This window comes from Ahaetulla prasina, chromosome 7, assembly GCF_028640845.1.
Source record: "Ahaetulla prasina isolate Xishuangbanna chromosome 7, ASM2864084v1, whole genome shotgun sequence".
In the NCBI taxonomy this organism is placed as follows: domain Eukaryota; kingdom Metazoa; phylum Chordata; class Lepidosauria; order Squamata; family Colubridae; genus Ahaetulla; species Ahaetulla prasina.
In genome coordinates this window covers 63,943,250-63,960,512 of record NC_080545.1, presented here as the reverse complement: position 1 = coordinate 63,960,512, position 17,263 = coordinate 63,943,250, and the positions used below count along the sequence as shown (strand labels likewise).

General features: G+C 38.2%; 1 protein-coding gene across 1 annotated transcript in view; it reads left to right on the top strand.

Annotated features, from left to right (window-relative positions):
* Nucleotides 1–15,960, top strand: part of GRIN2B (glutamate ionotropic receptor NMDA type subunit 2B) — a 268,549-nt gene extending 252,589 nt beyond the window's left edge. The window contains exons 9-12 of the mRNA XM_058191227.1: nt 1,444–1,604; nt 3,341–3,528; nt 10,012–10,250; nt 14,062–15,960. Coding sequence (XP_058047210.1) covers nt 1,444–1,604; nt 3,341–3,528; nt 10,012–10,250; nt 14,062–15,960 — 2,487 coding nt within the window. The remainder of the gene's footprint in view (nt 1–1,443; nt 1,605–3,340; nt 3,529–10,011; nt 10,251–14,061) is intronic.
* Nucleotides 15,961–17,263: the final 1,303 nt, after the last annotated feature.

The window sequence follows — 17,263 nt, the reverse complement described above, 5'->3', positions numbered from 1 at the left end:
CATGTCGGATACGGATAAAAATCTATTTAGTACTGTATTTCTTGATTCCCTTCTCAGCAGATTTGACTCATTGATTCTCCAGCTTTTTTTGGATTTGAAAACAATAAACATACCAATATGATGAATACTTAAGACTTTATTCCAAGGCAATATAAGTAACATAATTACACACAATATGACACAATAATTAGAGAACAAATAGGAATATTTAAGAATACGATATAACCTAAAGCGGAAATCAATTAACTCAGCACATGTGATTTGTACCCTGGCACATATTTATTAATTTTTAAGAGACTTAACCAAGCATGTAGAATTTACAAGTAACATCAGACTTGAGTCCATATTTGCAATATTGAAAACAAAATTGACTTCTGGCTATGTTCAAATGATCAGCGTAGACTTGTAATGGTGCATTAGGACAGTGACCAGCTGCCTTAAAGAATTTGAAGGCTAAGGAAATTATTAAAGCCTAGAGGAAGGTGAACTTTGCCACCCCAAGAGAACTCTTATACGCACCGAGTTAATGAAAGATTAAATTGATTGCTTGAATATGTTATATTGAATATGGCAATGCCAACACTCAGAACCATTTTCTCCATATAGGAATGAAGGAAGTTTCATTATCTGTAACAGCCCCCAGATCATTGAATGGGCAAAGCCACCCAATTTGATTTGCTGCTTTGAAACAAGTCTGGGCTATGATTAGTGAGTCAAGATGATTCAATTGAAGCGCTCTTGAATCAAAGCACTGTTTTATCCTACCCATAAATATTTTACTGTTTGAAAATTATTTTTTGTGTCAGTTTGAAACCAAATATACTGCAGGTAGAGTATCTTTTATGTCTTTGCAAGTGCACTGATTTATTTTAATCATTTTGATGCCTAAAGTGCAGTACTGCTTTTTTAATTTAGAAACTTGTCTCCTTGCAGAACATTAAAACTCAATGAATTTTGCATGCAATAGATACATTTCTGCTGCAATTTATTATTATTATTCTGCTGCAATTTATTATTATTATGTGGAGGAAATCAATTGCATCAATTTATACCATCTGCATTATATCATTACTCAAATGATATAAATTGATGAAAACTTATATGATACTACAACATAAATGATGTCAAGACTCAAAATACATGATTCTGATTCAGTTGTTGTAGTTAAGTAGCAGACAACCCCTCTTCATTTAGTTGCACTAAAACGATACTTTATTTTATAAACCTCAGACTTCAAAGAGAGTTGCCTTTTCATGTATGGACCTCAGTTATGAACTGATAACTTCTAATATTAATGTTGCTTAAATTCAGGCAATCTAATCGATTCTCAAATAAATTACTGAAAGACTCTTTCTTTCTTTCTCTTTCTTTCTTTCTTTCTTTCTTTCTTTCTTTCTTTTCCTTCCTCCCTCCCTCCCTCCCTCCCTTGCTTTCCTCTTATAGTTCCAAAATCCAAATGCTTTCTCACCACCTTTCCGCTTTGGAACAGTTCCCAATGGCAGTACGGAGAGGAATATTCGCAACAATTATGAACTGATGCATGCCTATATGGTGAAGTTCAACCAAAGATCGGTGCAAGATGCTTTATCATCACTGAAGACAGGGTGAGACTGCTGCATTCCAAATTTAGCATAAATAATAATGTTGACTGTATAAAGCTACCTCTTCAGATATCTCACTTCTTCAAATATTCCTTTTACCAAAATATTGCATCCATTCCATTCCACACCATTGTCTAGAGGAGATATGAGGAAATTTTGAAGCATAAATATTTATATACATTTCAGTGAAATGCAGTAAGAGGATCAGTAGTATGAATCAATGAACAAACAGTGGAATGAAGACAAAATAAGGAAGTACTGAGGAATTGGGCAGGCATATTTACTGTTGTTGATCTTGGGCAAACTGTCCATTGCATCTGTTCAAAGAACAACATATTTTATAAATTCAAATAGATAAATATTTTGGCCCCAATACCATCTTGTTATTAGGATGTAAAATCCAGTTCATACACATGAACAGAGAAATATGCCTTCCTCGGGTACATATATGTACATGGGAAAAATCCCAGGAGGAGGAAGAGGCAGCTACAGTGAGAAATAGACCTGTCAAGACTACCAGAAGTACCATTCCCCACTCTGCTAGCACTCCACAGCAGTCCACCAAGCAGCTCTTTGATAAGCTGCCAGCAAGAGGGGGCTGGCATGAAATAAAGACCAAAAGCAGAGCCAGGTTTTATGGCCCAGTTAAGAGTTTTATGCTGTTTATAGCCAAGTGTCCTACTGGGATAAATACGAAAAACCTTATGGAAATATGTGAATAATAAGAATAAAATGTGAACTGAACCAGTCAAATGGTTCAATAACTTGTCAAAATATAGCTAGTATTAAATAATACAATATCAAACATTCCCCTTTAATCTGTGCCCCGCAAACATTCATGAACTTTGGGGGCACATTAAAAGCAACAGGATGAGACCCACTCTTCCAAGAAGATTGACCACTAAATGAGGCAAAGAGAAATTAGTGCCACTACTAGTGCACAAGGGGGTTGTTTTAAAACAAGAGATGGAAAAAGAAAGAAAAATGGGAAAAGATGAAGGAGGTCTTTCCCTTTCTGCTCTCTACATATTTTTCAAAAATTAACTTTCTATGAAGGTGCCAGAATAAAATCCCTGTTTTCAGGGATTGAAGACTGTCAAAAATATAAATAAAATGATTTGCTCCATCTTCATCATAGATTTGGTGACAGAAGTTGTCTGTCTATAAATATTCAGTACTACTTTCATCTTCATGAAGAGATTACTTGGGCAATATAAAGCTTACATTTCTGCCCTTATATTGAGATATAACATGATCTCCAACCACTTGTCATATTTAAAGATGCTCATGGGACTCTTCACAAGAGCAGGGGTCCTGGCCAAATCTAATTTGAGTAATTACATTTTGCTTAACACTATCTCTCCAGCTGTTTGATTGGGAAATGGTATGCTTTACTGCTTTAATCACTGTGTACTTTTCCTAGGCATGTTGCCGAATTATTGCTACATAGTTTTCATAGTTAAGGAAGGGTATGTTATAGTGAATGAAGATGTTTTCAGGTTTGTGTTATGCAGAGAAGTGGAAGATGTTTTCTTGCTTGGGTTATGAAGATATCTTTATAGACTGAAAGATGCCGGAAACATATGCATTGATCCCATGACTGCTCAAATTTTAGTTCTGCATTAATACTTGCATTACCTGGATTCATTCTTTCTCACAGTTGATTTCTAAACAGTGGTTTGATTTTGTACACTTTTCTGTTATTCTTTCCCCCTTTTGGGGTTTTTGACATTCTGTAGGAAACTGGATGCTTTTATTTATGATGCTGCTGTGCTAAACTATATGGCTGGCAGAGATGAAGGCTGCAAGCTTGTGACAATTGGCAGTGGAAAGGTCTTTGCTTCTACTGGCTACGGCATTGCCATCCAGAAGAATTCTGGCTGGAAGCGGCAAGTGGATCTTGCAATTTTACAGCTTTTTGGCGATGGTGAGTAATTTGGATAATGAAGAAAAAAGATACTTTTACTAAGATTACTTCATTAAACCCTCCAGTGTTTTAACCTAATAGAGAATACTAGTTAAAAAACTCTGACCCACTGCATCATAGTGGATGTTTTACAGCCATTTATTTATTTGAGAGATTTACAGTTCAACGTTTCAGTGGCAATTACCAAAGTGGCTTATAGTCATAAACATCATTAGGAGGAGTTTCAGAAATCTCAAAGACACAGAAGCTATACTTTCTAAGTTTGTATTCCAACTGTCGCCCAGACAAGTTAGGAGGGAGGATGAAATAAAATAAATATGCTTTGTAATTATGAATACAGAATTAAGACATTAAAAGGCAAACATGCTATTTATGTCAAAGACAGTCAAATCATTTCGGCATATTTGACAGGAACGCCAACAAGTATTTCCAGCCTCAGCAGTACACAAATACATATATATTCATCATCTGATTCCTTTTTGGGTGAATGATATGCAAAGCACAGACAAGATGTAAGAAGCAGTAAGCATAGAACAGTATCAACAAGCTTCGAGTAATGCTGGATTTTGGTTGTACTTATGGAACACCAACAAAATGTGCAATAAACCACTGGTATAATGTCTTTATAATCAGGAGGACTATGTTGCATGTGGTGTAGATATAAATAAAATTACTCAGCTATTAAAGTTAACGATTTCTGTCACATCTTCTATCTTCCCAATTGCCAATTAGTCCCAATACATTTTAAAACAAGTCCTCAGTTCCTCCAGTTTTTCTTCTCAATCTGCAGTTTGAAAATATTTTCAGCATGGCATTATCCAAGTGCTTGAAGTTTGGAATTTGATGAACCAGAATCTTTAGTCAAACTTTGCTTAGCCAGAATTGGCCAATCACTAAATACAGCCTGCTTATCAATGAGCACTTTCTCTGCTTCAAATCTGCCAATAGTGAAGTATCTTACCATAGGGCTCTGTGTACTGTATGAGTTAAATTAGTTTGCAGTTGTCTCCACCCCACCCCCATCCTACAGCCTTATTATCTGGCAAGATATATTTGTGTGCATTTGTCTTTGTAAAATATTTTCCTGATAGGCTGCTATAGAGGCAGTGGCAAGGGAGAGTTGATTTCTTAATGCATAAGGAAGTGCGATGAGAAATTTAAGTGTAAATCTCTCAATAGTTCCATATCAGATTTATAGGTACACTGTGCTTTCCCAGCAAATCCTGAGTGATATAAAGTAGTATGTTAGCACAACTGCATTTGAAGGGTTTTTTCCTGAGCTGGGTCAGATGAAATGTGAGCTGGGATACATAGGCAAAAGATGCAGTAACTCCAACAAACACCAATGCTCTTAAATACTTGATGCACTCGCTGGAATGAAAGGTTCACATGTGTCTGAAGCAAGTGAGGAAAAGAAACTTTGTCTTTTACATAGGTTAAGGAATACATTGTTAAGTGTTCGATATGCATCATCGCTGCTTTGAGTCAATGTCATCCAAGTACCAAAGGTGTGTTAGTAGAAGTGAAGAAATCATGGGAGGATAGAGCTGATTGTTAAAATCTCTAGTTGTCTGGTTTACAGCTAGAGTTGTCCATCTGAGGATTATATGTATCTAAAATAAATATACCTAGACAGCCTGGTGGAACATTATTTTAATTAACTCTCTATTCAATTTGTATAGAAAATGGTTACTTGTAAATGTAATAGGTTTCACTTTAGATTGTATAAATGATCTATTTTGACAAGGCTTATTATTTATAATATAATGCATATAGCATGATATTTAAAGTGACATGGTTGAGCATGTTTGAACATAAGGCCTTGATGCAGGTATTGTACAGATGTATTTCCAACTTGGGAAGCAATGGTGATACATGGGCATATGTGGTATGCTCAAAGTTACCTGGACCATTGAATTCTATAGCACTTGAAGCGTCTGAATACTCAAAGATCAAATAATTTGGGCATAAGAAACAAGATAATTGAGGACCAGTTACTTAGAGAGGACAATTTGTCCATAGAAAATGCTACTGATATAAGTCAAAGGGCAGAAGATGCTCACCCATAGTTGATAATTACTGGTAATTCATAGTCCATTATTTGCCATCACCTGTAATAAAGACTTATGGAATGATAACAGCAGATCCAGTCAGAAATATAATTATGGCTCTAGCAAAGAAACCAGAGAGCAAAACAACAACAACAACAACAAAACCTAACTCCTCAAAACAAGGCAAACTATCAATAATAAAGTGGGAGGGAAGTATATCTGTAAATAGTGTCCAGCAAATGGCCAAAATGTCATAAGTATCGAAAGTGTAATTACATGGCTGAAATGTGCAAAAGTACAAAAACAATTTAAAAAAATATTTTATTATTTATTATTTATTTGATTTTTATACCGCCCTTCTCCCGAAGGACTCAGGGCGGTGTACAGGCAAGATAAAACATACAATGTACAAGTTAAAATGCATTTAAAAAACTTATTTTAAATTAGCCTGAAAAAATTAAAATATGCCGTGAGCTAAAAACCCCATTTAAAATTAATCAAATTTACAAAATTTAAGATTAAAATTCAATTCAAGCCAGCCCCGTGCGAATAAAAAGGTGTGTCTTCAGTTCGCGACGAAATGTCTGAAGGTCAGGTATTTGGCGTAAGCTCGGGGGAAGTTCGTTCCAGAGTGTGGGAGCCCCCACAGAGAAGGCCCTTCCCCTGGGGGCCGCCAGCCGACATTGTTTGGCGGACGGCACCCTGAGAAGTCCCTCTCTGTGAGAGCGTACGGGACGGTGGGAGGCATGTGGTAACAGCAGGCAGTCCCGTAAGTACCCAGGCCCTAAGCCATGGAGCGCTTTAAAGGTCGTAACCAACACCTTAAAGTGCACTCGAAAGGCCACAGGTAGCCAGTGCAGTCTGCGCAGGAGCGGTGTTATGTGGGAGCTACGCGTAGCTCCCTCTATCACCCGCGCAGCTGCATTCTGGACTAACTGAAGCCTCCGAGTGCACTTCAAGGGGAGCCCCATGTAGAGAGCATTACAATAATCCAAGCGAGAGGTAACGAAAATAGCATGAATGTAAAGAAGGTAAATTCTTCATAGGCTTAATCAAAACAATAATTGATTTATTATCAATTATATAACTCTTACTGGTGCAGAGGTCAGTCTAACAGTTGATCATGGGTACAAAAAAATGACTTATATCCAATAACTATGTCTACAATCATATAAGAATCCAGTAGACACAATGAGTGGACTGAATTCATGTTGAAATGAAAAAAACTATGTATTATGTAAAAAGAATATTATTAAACCCATGAAGCACCATAATGGTCCTAAAACATATAACAGTTTGCAAGTAATTAACTGTATCGATAGCATCAATATAAAATTATTGCAGAAAAAAATCCTCCATGGTTAATGAAAATGCATTTTAGAACTGAGCATAAAGTTGTATTTTGTAATATTGTGACACTTCCAAAAATTCATCCATTACTCTTAAGGGAGATACACATACAATGCACAATATACAAGCAATATTGAAAACAAAAACAAAAGCAGAACTGAAGCAAAAATAATTATTTGCCATAATGAAGAATAAACTTCAGATTAAGTGGATCTATTATATAACTATTGTTTGCAAGAAACATGGATTTTGAGAATTAGCCTGTACTTAAAATAATTAAACTAGTATACTCAAAAGAAAATAAACTGAGAATCAGTTTGGTGTAGTGGTTGAGATTTCAGGATAGAAACCAGGACACTCTGAGTTCTAGTCCTGTCTTAGTTATGGAACCATCTTGGTGACTTTGAGTGGTCACCTTCTCTTAGCCCTAGGAAGGAGTCAATGGCAAACCACTTCTGAAAAGCTTTGTTCAACAATCAGACATGATTGAATGAAACAAACAAACAAGCAAAAGCAAAGAGAGCATTGTGACATTGTGATAGAAGAAATGGCGGTACAAAGATATTTTTAAAATATCTTTGAATAAATAATTTCAGTTCAGTACAATTTCAGTACACACCCAGATACATAAGGTAAAGGTAAAGGTTCCCTCACACATATGTGCTAGTCGTTCCCGACTCTAGGGGTTGGTGCTCATCTCCGTTTCAAAGCCAAAGAGCCAGCGCTGTCCGAAGATGTCTCCGTGATCATGTGGCCAGCATGTCTAAATGTCAAAGGCACAAAGAACGCTGTTACCTTCCCCACCAAAGGTGATCCCTATTTTTCTACTTGCATTTTTTACGTGCTTTTGAATTGCTAGGTACATAGATACATAGGTGAATGTAAATGTAATATGACACAGTCAATACATCTTTCAATGCATCTCCTTTGGGTTATATTCTGCTTTTGAAATCTTCTATCATACTTTACAAAATTGATGGTAGGTATTCAAGCAACAGTGCTATACATGAATGACATGAATGAATCACCATAGAAGAACACAACTACCAGTTAAAACTGGTACTAGGAAAAGTCAGGTCCTTAAATACAAAACTTATTTATTTCTTAAATTTCTATGCCAGCCATCCTACTAGTACATTGACTCTAGGTGGCTTACAATATCATAAAAGTTAAAAAGTTCTAAAATTAGAATAAAAAAAACAAAAGTTAAGAATCAAGATGAGGGGCAACCTGGAAGTGAGAATCTTCTCTACCTCGCCAGCTACCCCTAATATAGTTGGGGCCCCAGGTCAAGTGGCAGAGCCAAGCTTTTAGACTCTTCTGGAAATCCAGGAATGGGGGTGGATCTCACCACTGGTGGGAGAATATTCCTGAATGTGGAGACCACAGCAGAAAATGCTCTTCTCCTGGATCTTACCAGCCAAAGTCACCCTCCTGGAGGCTCTTACCAACCAGGAGGGCAAGGATCTAATAAACAAGTATCTGCACTAACAACCCTGAGGAGCCTGTATATTTCCTCAAGTCCAACAGGGTCAAAGTGCTACCAGGTAACTGGATAAATATGCTCCTTGGACATCTCCAATGGACCTGCTCCACAGTTGGAATCTAACTGAGAATGAATTCAAGCAGTTTTATCCATCAGGTGCTAGACAAATTCCTCTGCATGGCCCTATAAATGTTCATTTGAGCCATTTTTCCTGAGGAGGGACCTGGTGACCTTAAACATGGCCAACAGGCACCACTCTGTGGATGCAATGAATGCAAAGAAATAGTGATGTTTCACCACTTTTACTGCCATGAGGTAGGCCTTAATTAGCAGCTCTAATCTGTGGTCAATAGGATTCAATCTTTGTCTCCCTTCAGCAGCACTCTACCCATTTCTTGGCTCTTTTCAGCACCCTCAACTCCTCCATGAATGGCAGGAGTGTCAAGAAGGTGATGGACATGATCCTGTCCAGGGTTACAGCCACCTTCTGATTCAAGGCTGTAGCCAGAGCCTCCACAAGACCATGCAACAGACCATGCAACAGAGCAACTGGGATATCCCTCACCACCTTCCCCTGGAACCTGAGTCCATCAGTCACTGGGGGAAGACCATTTAAATAGCCTGCAGAAGGGGCAGCATTGGAAAACCTCAAGAACATTGAAAATTGAACAAAAGCAAACTTTGAAGAAATATCTGAGAGTTATACTAACAAAAGATGGCATTAAACCAGACCTTTTTCCACACAAAAGGAAAAGCAACTGCAGATGTATCAAAACTGACATGCCAAAATGAAGTTCAGAGGATCATGGGAATGGTAAATTATGTCTCAAAATGTATTCCCAATGTAGTTGTCTACACCACAAATTTGAGGTCATTACTTTGCAAAAATGCCATCTGGCACTGGACCGATAAGGAATTAAAGTATATAAAGAATACACCAAATACAGCACCTGTTATGCAATTTTAGGATTTTTTTTAAAAAAAGCAAAACAGCTGCTATTAAACAACTTACTATTCAATCAGCCAAAGAGATTACTGAACAGTACTGAATGTTGCATTCAACCAAGTTATTTTATTTATAAAGAAGGCAATATGAGGAAGTTGTAGTTATTATCTTAAACCTGCCCATATAATAGAAAATAACAATAGGTTCCTTGGAATATGATAAGGGGTTGTTTTTGTCCCAGGTAAGAGCTGAGTCCAAGCTGATTTTTTTAAAAACCACCCTTCTGCCATTGCTCTTTTACAAATGAACACAAGTGCCAATCTTATCCAGCAGGTTGCAGATTCAGCTATGATCTCACAGACATGAATCTTTGATCACTTTTAGCTGTGTGTTCACAAATAATATTTGGCAAGTCTCCATAAGCCCCCTCAGTTCATGGGAAATGAGGAATAATCTCAGAAAAGAAGCTTTGTGAATCACAGGGATGAAGACTGCAAAGCATATTTGTCATTAAGAATGCTTTAAAATACCAAATAAAATTAGTTAAAAATAGAAGTCTCTATTATTCTGATTATCTCACTCACTCATACTTTCTCTCTCACACACAAATGAATTTCATGTTTCATTTTTCCTCCCCAACTCTTTTATAGGGGAGATGGAGGAACTAGAAGCTCTCTGGCTCACTGGGATTTGTCACAATGAGAAGAATGAGGTAATGAGTAGTCAGCTGGATATTGACAACATGGCAGGAGTCTTCTATATGTTGGGAGCAGCCATGGCCCTCAGCCTCATCACCTTCATCTGTGAACATCTCTTTTACTGGCAATTTCGCCATTGCTTCATGGGGGTCTGTTCTGGCAAGCCTGGTGTTGTCTTCTCCATCAGCAGGGTGAGTGTATTCAATCTAATACAGGGATTACAGTACAGTGGTGCATTTAGTCCAGCATAAAACTGAGGGTGACATTTGATCCTTGAGCATGCATTTGAAATTGGATAGAGCTAGATCAAAGAAGTGGATAAAGGAAGTAAATTAAAACAAAACTATTGTCTCTATAATTAATCTTCATGAATTTAAGAGCATCCTTCTTTTGTCACATTTAAAATCATGGTTTGATAGCAACTTACGAATGGCCAATGGAGTAGCACTCATGGCCTTGGGAGGCGGCATGTGGTCCTTGGGGCATAGGTTGCACACCCCTTGCTTAAAAAAAGAGAAATATCTTGTATCCATTATGCTTCTGAGTGTAGCTGAAGGGAGTGTCCTCCTCTTTAGCAGAACCTTTCATTCCTGCAAAGGTAATAATCAGGAGCATTTAATACAAATCACCGTACTTTCAAACAATTTTAATAGCATTTTTTCCTCAAGGATAATGAAAACACAATGTAATGGAAAATGTGGTTGATCACTATGATCTGCTATGTACAGTAGAATTAAAGTAATGGTATATCTAGTCCAGCATTGTAATGGAAAAGGTGGACTAGATATACCATTACTTTAATCCTACTGTACATAGCTCTTCTAATGTTCATTAAAAATTAAATATTCCTGCAAATGCTTTCATATTGAAATTTACAAATTTACAATTATATTATCAAATATAATTTTGAAATAATATTTTAAACCTAAACTATTAAGTTGTAGATTCATTAAGCTTTAAAGTATGTCTCATTTTGATTATAAAATTATAAAGTTAATTCAAAATACTTTAAAATATCATGTTACATAACCAGAAAAGTCAAATTCAGATATTGAACAAAAGATGGCAATGAATTTTGCTTGAGAAAGATATGTTATATACAGTGTTACAGTATGTTCTGTTTTCTTTGTCACAATTGCTGAGGAAGGACTGGAGCAAGTATGACTTTGTAGGTCACAAGCTGTGATCCAAATGAATAAGAAAAACTGGGCTGAGCAGAGGAACAGGAGATTGTGCCAAGTGAACTAATACATTGTACTTGGCTTGACAGTTTCTTGATTCCTGAGTGAACAAATCTCAGGACGGTACCCAAGAACATCTACAAAGTGTAAGGTTGGCCTCATTTAGGGTATTATAAAGTAAGAAGGAATTAGAATTCCTTCTAATCAGAATTAGAAGCTAAATAGATCATAGATCAATTGACCATAGATCAATTACCAGTCTCATCATTCAATAAATATATGAGACAATGGAATTGAAGGTACTATGAGCTTCAGTGTCTTTTAGTGCATTTTAGTAGTCATATTTTTAGAGAGGTAACAAGATAATGGTAGGCAGTGACCTGGTAGATTTTATTATTCAGAAAAAAATGAAATATGTTACATGTAAATTAAAAACAACATTCCTGGCAAGAACAACAATGTAGATATTGGAAATAAATGTATGTTTTAAGATTGTTTTTGAGCAGAACCTCTAATCTACCAGAAATATTTGCTCAAGTTGGTTGCTCGAGTGCTTTCATATGGCATGACATTTGAGCTCAGTTTCCTCTCCCACATTATTTAACATCTCTATGAAATTTCTGAGAGAAGTAATCTAATAGTGGTATCCAACCCAAAACAAATCTATTGAGGTCTTAAACTGATGCTCGAAGGCTGTCATAAACTGGATAAGATGAAATAAATTCAAATTATTTCCTGCCAAACAGAGTTATTGCTGGTCAATTGACATTAAGACTATCCAGTAACATCAGCCCTTGATAGGTTGCATTACCCTGGAGATAATCTGTGATTTGGTTCCTGCTACAGCAGCAGCTAGAAGTTGTGTCCAGGGGAATCTTTGGCTGGTGTGCCAAGAATGTATGTATGTATCTATGTATGAATCTATGTATGTATGTATCTATGTATGTATCTATGTATGTATCAAATTAATATAGCAATCTGTCTCACAAAACATGACTCTGGACAGAATACAAATATAATGACAATAAAAAAAAACATTCAAACATAAATAAAAAACAAACCCCTATATTGAAGGAAAAAACAATCATTTGGCATCAGACAGCCACCTTGCAAGCTCACCCTGACATTCCCAAGGTTTATGGAAGAACCACATTTTAATGGTGTTCCAGAGGGCTAGCCTCACCTCAGGGGGAATGATGTTCAAAAGGTGAGGGCCATATCAAAAAAGGCAACCTGAATTGGACCCTGAAGCAAACTGGTAGCCAGTGCAGGTCATGGACATAGGTGATGTGCACCACCATAATATCTGCAATATCTGAAGCTTTCGGATGCTCTTCAAGGATAGAGCAATGTAGAGTGCTTTATAATCCATCCAGGATGTGACCAAAACATGAGTAACTGAGTTGTAAAGTTTTATAGTCCAGGAAGGGGCACAACTGGCACACGCTATGAAGCTGTTCAAAGGATATTTTATACATGACTGCTAGCTGCCAAAGACAGTAAAGTTTCAGCTCCAGAAGGCTCCAAAACTCAGTGCACTTAATCTTCAGGGGTTCAGCTGAAGCCTGTTGTTACTCATCCAGGTTCCCACAATCTCCAAACACCAAGACATCAACATCATTGGTTAGCTAGGCAGAAGTAGAGGTATATAATTGTAAATCATCAGCATACTGATGTATGGACTTTCCTTGCTCAAGAAGCCTTGATGACAATGTCTAAAATTTTAATCATTTCACAACTTGTCTATCGCAATATCCTCAAATTGGGAGTACCTTTGAAACTAACTTGTAAGCTACTGTACATCTGGAGCAAAATACCACATTTGATTAGTGAAGTCAATCTCTTTATTTCTAATCTTAAGGTCAGTTGATTTTTGGATTCAATAATTTATAAAGTCTTATGCAGTATGCTGTAGTACAGGGATACACCAGAAACTTCTTTTCAAGTTTGATTCTGCCCATCCAGTCCAAATATTAAAAGAGGGCCTGCTAAGTCACCCACTTCATGTGAATAACACAGATGTGGAATTGCCTCTTGGGTGATCCTCTCTTCACACAATATACTGTCCTGTACTCAGTTTGGCGCAGCCCTTTATACATTTTTGAAGGTCTTTAAAAGCCAATTAAGGAGAAGGAAGGACTCACTGGAGAAGAGCGTTATGCTGGGAAAGATTGAAGGCAAAAGAAGAACGGGACGACAGAGAATGAGGTGGCTGGATGGAGTCACTGAAGCAGTAGGTATGAGCTTAAATGGACTTCAGAGGATGGTAGAGAACAGAAAGGCCTGGAGGTACATTGTCCATGAGGTCGCGATAGGTCAGACATGACTTCGCAACTAACAACAACAAAAAGCCAATTTATTTCAATGAGGTTTTGGTTTATAGATTGATTCTGGTTTGCTTTCTGATTTTATATTAAGTATTGGTGTTTTTCTTGTCTTGTTCTTTTACTCCTGTGTTTATTATTGTACATTAACCAGAATAATTTTGATTGATGCTCTTTAGCAAACCTTGTAAATAAAGAAATAGATCCCCAAATATAAAGGAACTAAAAGCACAAATAAGGGTAAAAAGTGAAATAATGGTTGTTGTAGTGGCAAAAGAATTAATGATTTGAATCAATATATACAAATGCAAGTGGTCCTTCTCTCTGAAATGAGAACAACTCTAAAGGAAGTATGTTGCCCAATTGAAAATGATACCGTAAGAAATCTTGAAAGATAAAATCTTATTTACCAAAAGACATTTTCCCAACTTTCAGCTCTGTAGCTTCTCTGCTAAGCTTCTCTGTTAACCTTTTTTTCTCTCTTTTCCCCATTTCAGGGTATTTACAGCTGCATCCATGGAGTGGCTATTGAAGATCGTCATTCTTCGATGAATTCTCCCACTGCCACCATGAACAATACCCATTCTAATATTTTGCGTCTGCTCCGAACAGCAAAGAACATGGCTAACCTTTCAGGTGTCAATGGATCACCACAAAGTGCCCTGGATTTCATCCGCCGTGAATCATCAGTTTATGATATCTCTGAACATCGTCGTAGCTTCACCCACTCTGATTGCAAGTCTTATAATAACCCCCCTTGTGAGGAAAATCTTTTCAGTGATTATATTAGTGAGGTAGAAAGGACTTTTGGCAATCTACAACTAAAAGAAAGTAATGTTTATCAAGACCATTATCATCATCATCATCGCCCCCATAGCATTGGTAGTGCCAGTTCTATTGATGGACTATATGACTGTGATAATCCACCCTTCTCTTCCCAGTCTCGATCCATCAGTAAAAAACCACTAGATATTGGTTTACCACCAGCCAAACATGGCCAGTTAGGTGACCTTTATGGCAAGCTGTCATTCAAGAGTGATCGATATAGTGGAGGAGGTGCACATGATGATTTAATCCGTTCAGATGTTTCAGACATATCCACTCATACGGTAACATATGGCAACATTGAAGGCAATGCAGCAAAGCGGAGAAAACAGCAATATAAAGATAGTTTAAAGAAACGCCCAGCCTCAGCTAAATCACGGAGAGAATTCGATGAGATTGAACTGGCCTATCGACGGCGTCCCCGTTCCCCCGATCACAAGCGCTACTTTAGAGACAAGGAAGGGCTAAGGGATTTCTATTTGGACCAATTCCGGGCTAAGGAAAACTCACCACATTGGGAACATGTAGATCTGACAGATATCTATAAAGAACGGGGAGATGACTTTAAGCGTGACTCTCTAGGGGGAACAGGGACGTGTACAAATAGGACCCATCACAAACATGGGTCAGGGGAATTTGGAGTAAACAATGAGCACAAGCACAGTGTTGTGAGTGGGGTACCAGTGCCATGGGAAAAAAATCTTACCAATCTTGATTGGGAGGAACGGCCAGGATCTAATTATTGCCGCAGTTGCCCATCTAAGCTGCATAACTACACCCCAGCTGTGGTGGGGCAGAACTCCACCCGTCAGCCATGCATCCGGTGTGAAGCTTGCAAGAAGGCAGGCAACCTCTATGATATCAGTGAGGACAACTCCCTTCAAGAGCTGGATCAGCCATCTGCTCCTGTGCCAGTGGCAACCAGCACCTCCACCACCAAGTACCCTCAGAGCCCTTCCAACTCTGCCTCCAAGGTGCAGAAAAAGAATCGCAACAAGCTCCGCCGGCAGCACTCCTATGACACATTTGTGGATCTGCAGAAGGAAGAAGCAGCCTTGGCCCCACGCAGTGTGAGCTTAAAGGACAAAGGCCGCTTTTTGGAGGGAAGCCCTTATGCTCATATGTTTGAAATGCCAGCAAGCGAGTCCACTTTTGCCAACAACAAGTCCTCACTGCCTGCCACCAGCCACCACCACCACAACAATCCTGGCATTAGTGGTGGTTATATGCTAAGCAAGTCTCTCTACCCCGATCGGGTCACTCAAAACCCTTTCATCCCCACTTTTGGGGATGACCAGTGCTTGCTCCATGGCAGCAAATCCTATTTCTTCAGGCAGCCTGTGGTGGCAGGAGGGCCCAAGGCCAGGCCAGACTTCCGAGCCATTGTCACCACCAACAAGCCAGTGGTCTCAGCTCTTCATGGAGCTGTGCCAGCCCGTTTCCAGAAGGACATCTGTATAGGGAACCAGTCCAACCCCTGTGTGCCTAACAACAAAAACCCCAGGGCTTTCAATGGCTCTAGCAATGGGCATGTTTATGAGAAACTTTCTAGTATTGAATCTGATGTCTGAGTGATGGGAAAAAAGCATGGGAGGGGATGGTGCAGGAAATGCAAAGCATGGGAGGGGCAAGTGGTGGGTTTAGTCCTAGCTCCCATTTGCTACTCTTCTGCTACTGTTTCTTTCCTTTTTTTTATTTTTAAAAAAGTGGAATATTGGAGTTCTGCTTAGGCAGAGCTGTTGAGAAGTGCCACTTCTTTCTTTCCCCACACCTGAACTCCTAATTATCTCTTTTCATTTCCCTACTCACATTTCCATTCCTGACCATCACATGTCAGAGCTTACTAGCTTAGCTTGTGTTTTCACAGTTGGAAAGACAGGGCATGGATCAGGTGAGGTCAGCACATGGGTAGGGGCAATACCCCAATACAGAATTGGGGTTTTCTTAGCAGCAAACAGGGATGGTTAGTATTGATATGAAGATACCATATATGGTAAAGAGCAGAGGAAAGAAAGATTAGTTCTTTTTACATTTGTACTTTTTAAAAAATGTGAGATACAACTAATGTGGAATTTATTTAATGAAATACATTCAGTTCTTTTATAAAGACTTTAGGGAAAGGGTAAAAATTGAAGTTGCATAGATACTTACATCTTGGAATACAGTATATCTTGTGGAAAAAGGAGGTATGGAGATCTGCTTGGAAGTTCAGTTACGGCAGTCCAGCAAGGCCATTTCTAAAGGATGGGCTGAAATTACAGAAGCTAGGACAAGTGAGAACAGGAAACTCTTACCAAGAGTCTTGAGAAAATTAAAAGTGGGATCCCAGGGTGGGGAATCTGTCTGATTTTCTCTACTCACGAAAACTCATTGTTAATTTTGAAACCATAAACTTTTGGATGTGAATTGATTTGTGCACAGCTCTCTTAAATAATGATTTACATCAAATACAGACAACAAAAATAAAACCAATGTAACATCACTGAAGTATTTTTCTTACACACCCCAGCAGAACAAGCCTCTGCAATGTGGATGAATAAAAAGGCTGAACAATTAGAAAAGAAGGCTGGCAGCTCCATAAACTCCACTGTTCTTTTGATGAATTAAATGTGGAAGGGAGATTTCTCAACTGCCATGTCCTTGTTTCTCTTGCAAAAGGAGATTTTGAGAGACTACAGAAAAAAGGCTTTCTCTGCTGTTGGAGTTGAGTAGAAAGTTCAGGAGGTGGTACTGCTGGTGGGGAGAATAGGACCAGCGCAACTCATACCATGTGTATATGTATATTTATTGAATATATACTTATATTTGATAACTATAGTGTTGTGGAACTATGGCTTGTCTTCCACAGGGCATGAGGAGATGAAATACCAGTTC